The sequence below is a fragment of the Pagrus pagrus genome (assembly GCF_965226575.1).
Source record: "Pagrus pagrus genome assembly, chromosome: 22".
Lineage (NCBI taxonomy): Eukaryota > Metazoa > Chordata > Actinopteri > Spariformes > Sparidae > Pagrus > Pagrus pagrus.
This window is the reverse complement of record NC_140204.1, coordinates 7010734-7018164: the sequence shown is the minus strand read 5'-3', so window position 1 is coordinate 7018164 and position 7431 is coordinate 7010734. Positions and strand designations below refer to the sequence as shown.

Genomic DNA, 7431 nt, shown 5'->3' with positions numbered 1-7431 from the left:
GCAAAATTAAGTGTGTGGGTGTAAATCATGTGTGTGGGCATTGTTAAATTATTAATTCACTATCATTATAATGTTTTCAAGGAAAAGAGATACTCTTAGTCAGCACCTTTCAACAATACGACCTTTAACCTAACATCATAAATTAAGTAAGTAATTAAGTCATACTCATTACAATGTCAACATTTTTTAGATAGATAGTGTCCTATCTTAGATTTGTTCTGTTTTTCCCTCAGTAAGATGCACAGCACATATAGCTTTAAAAGTTATCATCGTATCACTTCATGCTTGTTCTGTAACGTATGAGAGACCTTGGACATGTGAAAAGCAGAACTGAACTATCAATAGAAAATGCTCACCGCATCAAAAGTGGCTGCATTTGCATTGAAACAACAGAAAATGTGACGCTGCTGCAAATGTATTCCCGTAATTGTCTGACTGACCTTGGGGTAGGAGAGAATTAATCAAGCCACATTGTGCCAGTGCGTTTGTATGCAGTGTAAGTAAAGCTGTATGTTTGAACTGCTGAATTGAGTTCATTGTGAACAATCAAACAGAAAAAAAGAAGAAATAGAAGGTAAATAAAGGAATCTTGCCCTGTGGCTTATGATCTTCATGCTCAGGTTACATCACTTACAGAATATTCTGCATAGCACCATTACACAAGGGAGGCATTTACATCACAGCCAGGAGACGCACCTATAAATTATAAACTGCCTTACATTAGGTGTGATACAATCCGGGGATTTCCTCAAATGTCAAGTGTGACTGGTAAGTATGATCGCAACATTAATGAGTGTCATTTAACATGAGTAATGGATGTATGAGGGAGGAACACACCAGGTTCTTCTTGTCCCTCCTGCCAGGTGTCTTTAACCCAGAAGTGAAACTCTGCTCGTCTACCACATTGTGAACGCTTTTAAAACAAATGTCTGTCCCATTTCCGGCTGAATTTGATCAAACGCCTCCAGAACCCAATTTGAATTTGATATATTACACTTCTTTCTTTTTAAAAAAAAACATTATTCATTGTGTGTTTGATCAACTACAAACTTGGAGTTTAAAAACAGCTGTGTTCTTTATGTATCTGAGACTGAAATAAACGTGTATTTTGCTAAACAATCCAGTTGCAAACAAAGAAATTCAAGCAAGAGACAAATGTCTGCCTCCATCTTTTATATCAACCTTTAAGCTCCTTTAATAGATCAAACTTTACTACTCCACTACCACACAGTAAACACAAGGGGGTGCTGGATGATCAAAACTGGGACTCCATTCCTCCACTCAGTTTAAAGTGGTCTTAACACAAAACCATAGATTTTTAAATTTAGCAGCGGCATAGCAACCAGTGTGGCACCAATAAAAAAATAAAGGAAGATGAAAGAGGCAGTAACGGCGCTAGAAGGCCTGAAGTGTGACTTTATGTTTATGAGCAGGGAAGAGTAAGTCTCCACTGCGTGATATAAACATTTCTTCACTGAAGGTCTGCTGGATATTAACACTGCTTACATAAGAGAAGGAAGTAAATTACGCCCTTTATTACATTGTTTTTTAAGGGGCTCCATAACTTGGCGAGGGAATCGTTCACACAAGCTCAAACACTGAATCATTACATCTCAGATTTCACTTTTAACTTTGACGCTGCATGATGTGAATGTGTATTCTCACACACTTTTAATCCCATAGAATAATGTACTGCATTTGGTACTGCACTGGTTTAAATCAGACTATGGGGGATTAACCTGCTCGACACCTATGAAGCTGTCAAAGGACAAAGAAGAGATTTGGTTTATTACGTGACTCTGGGGGAAAATAACCTGGATCATATCATCATGATGACCTTCACTTTGGTTCTGAGACTGCTCACTTTAAACAGAAAGCGTGCATTTAAAACTCGGGCATGGTATGTTAAAGACACTGGCATTGACTAGCTAGAGGTAGTGCAACAAAAGATAGTATTAAGTTGCTTTGTGGGAAATGTAAAACCCAGTGGTTTTGGAGTGTTTTTGATCCATACTAGGGGATAAAAGCTATCTTGACCTCTGTAGCATCAATATTGACCTTTCTTTTTCAAATGTGTCCCTTGATTATCTCCCAACGATGTGGAAGAGCAAAACTAAGTTGCTGGAGTTTCCCTTTAACCCTTCTTTAAAAGGTGCAATGTGTAGGATTTTGGAGATTCAGGTACGGCCGCCCCCCTTTGGTGCCCCCATGTTCAAAAAAGCACTGCAAAAGTGCCCTCTTGGATGCCCTCGTGGTAGAGAAAACATGATAAAGTGCCCTTTCAGTAAAAAGAAACTTGATCGATTTCCCTTTGGGACATCTTTTCAGTGGAGAAACGTGATACATTACCTTCTAGGGTGCCCTTCCAGTGGAGAAAACATAATAAAGTGCCCTCTAGGGTGCCCTTCCAGTGGAGAAAACATAATACAGTGCCCTCTAGGGTGCCCCTCCAGTGGAGAAAACATAATACAGTGCTCACTAGGGTGCCCCTCCAGTGGGGAAAACATAATACAGTGCTCACTAGGGTGCCCCTCCAGTAGAGAAAACATGATAAAGTGCCCTCTAGGGTGCCCTTCCAGTGGAGAAAACATAATACAGTGCCCTCTAGGGTACCCTTTCAGTAAAAAACCTTGATCAATCCCCCAACTTGATCGATTTCCCTTTGGGACATCTTTTCAGTGGAGAAACGTGATACATTACCTTTTAGGGTGCCCTTCCAGTGGAGAAAACATAAAAAAGTGCCCTCTAGGGTGCCCCTCCAGTGGTGAAAACATAATACAGTGCTCACTAGGGTGCCCCTCCAGTGGAGAAAACATAATACAGTGCTCTCTAGGGTGCCCCTCCAGTAGAGAAAACATGATAAAGTGCCCTCTAGGGTGCCCTTCCAGTGGAGAAAACATAATACAGTGCCCTCTAGGGTGCCCTTTCAGTAAAAAACCTTGATCAATCTCCCACCAGGACATCCTTCCAGTGGAGAAAACGTGATAAATTTTCTTCTAGGGTGCCCATCCAGTGGAGAAAACTGTATAAACAATGCCCTGTCTTCACTATAAATATGTCATGACTTTTATGCACGCTGGTGCCCTTCTTATTTTTTTTGCCCCTGGCCCTCAAACATCCTGAGTCCACCACTGCTTCAAATTAACCTTTTGTAAACACAGTTTGTCGTGTTTGTATCCTATCATGTAAAAATCATAAAACAATCTTAGGGCATATACACAAAACACATGCAGTTTTCATTGTAGTATTTTCAATAATTGCCACCAACCCTTCTCATCAAATTAAGCTTGATTGGGAATCGACTTAATTATCTCCCACCGAGAATAAAGAACGTGCAATTTAACCAACAATAAAACATCAGAGCTCTTATTTTTACTTTTCAATTACGCCTGGGTGGGGTAACGGCTTTTCATTGTCTATTCATTTAAGTTGCTCTGGGGGGCGAAGTGGAAAGTTTGAGCGCAGAGAGGGACTGTGGTGCTCTTGTTAGGTGAGAGGAGGGAGAGGGAGGGAGGAGGGAGGACGGCGGGGAGGAGAGGGGAGGCGGGAGTGCGTGGGACCGCTGGGCAGACGGAGAGGGGAGGGGAGAAAAATGCAGCTTGGACATTCCCAGGCTGGAGGAAGAGAAGAGGACTGTTTTCATGCGCTGGGAGAGAAAGAGATAGTTGGAAGGGGGTAGAAGAAAATCGCATGAAGGAGAGGCTGATGGAGGCTGATAATAACTGAGGGGAGAAAGTTTTCTGCGGAGAATGTGGAGAGGAAGCAAATGCAGGAAAAGGGGCTGAGGACTATGTAGGAATTCCTGACTGAAGTCATGGTAAGTCCCACTTTTTTTTCAAGCTGTGGAAGAGTCAAGTTTTGTGTGTGGAAACTGATTGAAAGTATTCTGATGAGGAAGAGACATGCAGAGACATGTATCACTGAACATTTTCCAGACTCCCCTCAGGGACTCTGTGCGCAACTTTATGTTCCCCTTTTTTAAGTCCTGTGAAAGGCTGATATGGCAACATTTTGCTACAGATGTGTCACTTCCACATGTGCTTCAGACACTCAAAAAAAAAACCCCCCAAAAAAACAACAGCACATATTTGACTTTTAAAGGTGTACTATGTAGTTTTGGAGAAGAAATTCAAACTCAGAATTTTAATATTTAAATTATTAACGAGGCAATAATACAAACTCTAATGTTAGCTGAACAAGCTGTTCTCAGAGGTCTGTTTGAAGCTGGAAAGGTGGCAGGGTCCGCCACATATAAACAAAACAGTCTGAAATTGTGTTGTCCTTTAAGGTCTGTTTGTTTATTCGGTTTATTCTGGCATGAAAACAAAGAGAGTTTGTTTATTTAGTTTGTTTAGTCTTTTTTTTTAAAAAACTACAATTTCTTCTCCAAACCTACATAGTGCTCCTTTAATCATAACTTCTCATTAAGGCATGCATTTGATTAGAGAAGCCAACAGTTGTAACAGCTTGCAAAGTTGTCAGCGACTTCTAATGGCATGATTTAAGTCGTGTGACGTTTGTGACTTTTGTGGGTTTTTTCTTGCAGCGGGAGCAAAAGAGCTCTCTGTTGCATCTCCGGGGATTTTGTTTACCGTCCCCACCCACCCCATGGCCTGATCAGTGATATACACTGGAGGCAGCGACACAGAGAGTTGACTCACGCGAACAACACATGCACACACAGGGGAAGATAAATCAAGACAGAGAGGAACGAACATGGGCAGATTTTAGACAGTATTCAGGCTTCTGTGCGTCGGGCAGGGTGGAGCAGTTTGGCAGGGAGAGGAAGAGGGAAAGCAGAGAGAAAGAGCGGAATAAAAGAGGAGGGTAGGGTTACTTTTTTATTTTAGGAGACTTGGACGGCAGCGGCGGTGGTTTCGGTGATGCCGCATTTTCCACATTGGACCTGGGAGAAAAAAAAACAGAGAGAGAAAGAGAGAAAGGAGGAACAAGGGATGGCATGGACTTCAGGGGAAGGAAGAACATGTGCAGTACAGTTTCACCTTCCTCTGTAACCAGTTGGGAAAGTTTTGGGTGGAAAACAGCAACAGATGTACACACGAGAACACGTACGGTCACAGAAAACTCTCAAAAGTATAGAAATCATGCCTCAAAAAGTGGATTCAACACTCTAAAGGGGCAATATGTAAGAACTGGCCACCAGAAACCATCAAATTCATACTCAGAACGAATAGGAGGAACCACTAACTGCTGCCAGCTGTAGCTACTGTTAGCTAGTAAGCTCAGTTAGTTGTGCGGCAGGGAAGTGTTGGTGTTAATACTGCTAGCACAGGAGCTTAGGTCCAGGACAGGCTGTCGTTAGCTGGTGAGCATGCTAACTTCAGTAGATAGCTCCGCAACACAATACAAAGTTGTCAGTAGCTGCCATTAGCTGGTTTGCTCAGTTAGCCCAAGTCCCCTGGAAGACTCGAAGGTCGAGCTGTTTTGGCTTCAAGCTCCACTGAGAGCGGCTGTCTTAGGAATGGACGGCCGGGGCGCCATGTCCAACTCGGTATCCAGCTTTTTTGATGAGTTAGCCGTGCAGCTAGCAAGAATTGGGGTCCGGAGCACCGGGAGAATGTGTGTAGCTGAGCTGAGGGTCGCTAGTTAGCATGCTAACTTCAGTAGTTATATTCCAACACAATAAACAGACCTATGTCAAAACTGTTAGTCCTTCACATGCTTTTGATAACTTTGTAATGTTTTCAACTAAAATTCTTACATATTGCACCTTTAACAGAGCTGTTTAAGCTCAACCATCCAAACAACATGTGTCCAAAACCCTTTAACACACGAGGAATGAATGCGTGCATACATACTCGCCCAGGGACAAACACGGCCGCTAACACATGCTCACATAGGTGTGAAAATGCATCAGCACACAGTCATACAGTTCAGTGACACGCACTGCTTTGCCAAGAATATGTGGCAGAGGGTATTTCCATTCCCTCTGTCTGGGGAGCTCCGATTTTGAAATGGGATGTACCAGTCCTCCAGTCTGGCCTGGGAACAACAGACTCATAATCAAAAAAAAAAGTCTGATGAAAGTTAAAGTAAAGCAAACAATTCTCTGTTTGTTTTAACCTGCTCGGAGTACCAGGCAGGTGGTGATAACAGCGCTAGAACAATCCAGACAGGGCTGGCGATGTTGTCAATCACAGGAATCTTTCTTTAACTGAGTTTCCTGTGATTGTCGAGAGCCACGCAGACAAAGCATGACTACTTTTCAACACACACTGAGTTGCTCATGGCCGTTTCATTGGCATCTTCATTGGTGGTTCAAGCAGCTTCTTTGTTTTTAATCACGATCTTCATCTTATTTTGCCCTGTAAACACAATTTTTAAATCATGACATCTTGAGTTAAAGCTGTTTTAATCAATATTTTATCACCAGCGGATTAAAGGACAGGTGTCGCTCGGACTCTGTAGCGCCTCTGTACTCTGTGGAGCATTGTAGCCTCTTTTAGCTTATTGTTTTGGATTTGAGGCCCACAACTTTTGCTTTAGTCTCACTGCTCTCTTTAGCTTCTTTTTCAGCACTTTGGATTGAGCGCATAAAAAAAACGCACATTTCAAACTTTATTTTAGGGCAAAGTCCTTTATTTTATGTCCTGGTGACCATTGAAAGTGAGGTTATGTCTCTCTCCCTAGTAATTTAGATGTGCGCCTTGTCTTGTAAGCCCACCTCCAAACAGCAGAGAGAAACAGTTAGCAACCAGCTAGTAAAAAAAGTGGAACATTTAGCTTCGAGGAGCCACACATACAACTCTTGGTTGATGACTCAGACAGGATCTGGGCCAAAAGCAGTATGAATATGACCTCTGTTGTTCCAGATGAATGCTAATGTTGCTCCATGTGCGCTGTATCTGTACTTAATAAGCTAACTGGTGTGCAATTTCAATTTCATAAGGTGGTAGTATGTCAGTTTTTGTTGGGATATATCCATAAATATTGTGATTGGGTTAGCCTATAGCTAATCGTTAGCTTGTTTGCAACCTGTCTGGCTGAACTGCTGGAATTCATTGTTGCAATATTGACATATTCCCAGATCTTAGCAATTAATTTGGTGAGTACAAATGTATTTTAATGGATAGAAATAATTGTCCAAAATAAGTTTTACTCCACACCAGGCTCCTGATGTGTGTTTCTACATATTGATGTGATGGTAGTTATACTCCAGCTTGCACCCTAATAAAAATAAAAAGACAATGAATGGAGGCCAAGTGCAGCGTGAAACCTCATCTACTGTGAAACGTTGGCTTTCTATTCAGTGACAGACTGTAGCAGTTAAGTAGTCCCAAGCAATTCATAAAAAAAACAGTCCCGGCAAGCTGTTTGACCTGCTGAAGGTCAGGTTAGATTATACAGGAAGATTAAGTAAAGGAAACCAGTTTCAGGCGTCTCCTCGCTCTATCTCCTCATCCTCCTTTC

General features: G+C 42.0%; 1 protein-coding gene across 1 annotated transcript in view; it reads left to right on the top strand.

Annotated features, from left to right (window-relative positions):
* Window positions 1-3634: 3634 nt before the first annotated feature.
* Window positions 3635-7431, top strand: part of arhgef40 (Rho guanine nucleotide exchange factor (GEF) 40) — a 45031-nt gene continuing 41234 nt past the window's right edge. The window contains exon 1 of the mRNA XM_084343343.1: window positions 3635-3817. Within this exon, the coding sequence (XP_084199469.1) occupies window positions 3815-3817 (3 nt within the window). The 5' untranslated portion in view covers window positions 3635-3814. The remainder of the gene's footprint in view (window positions 3818-7431) is intronic.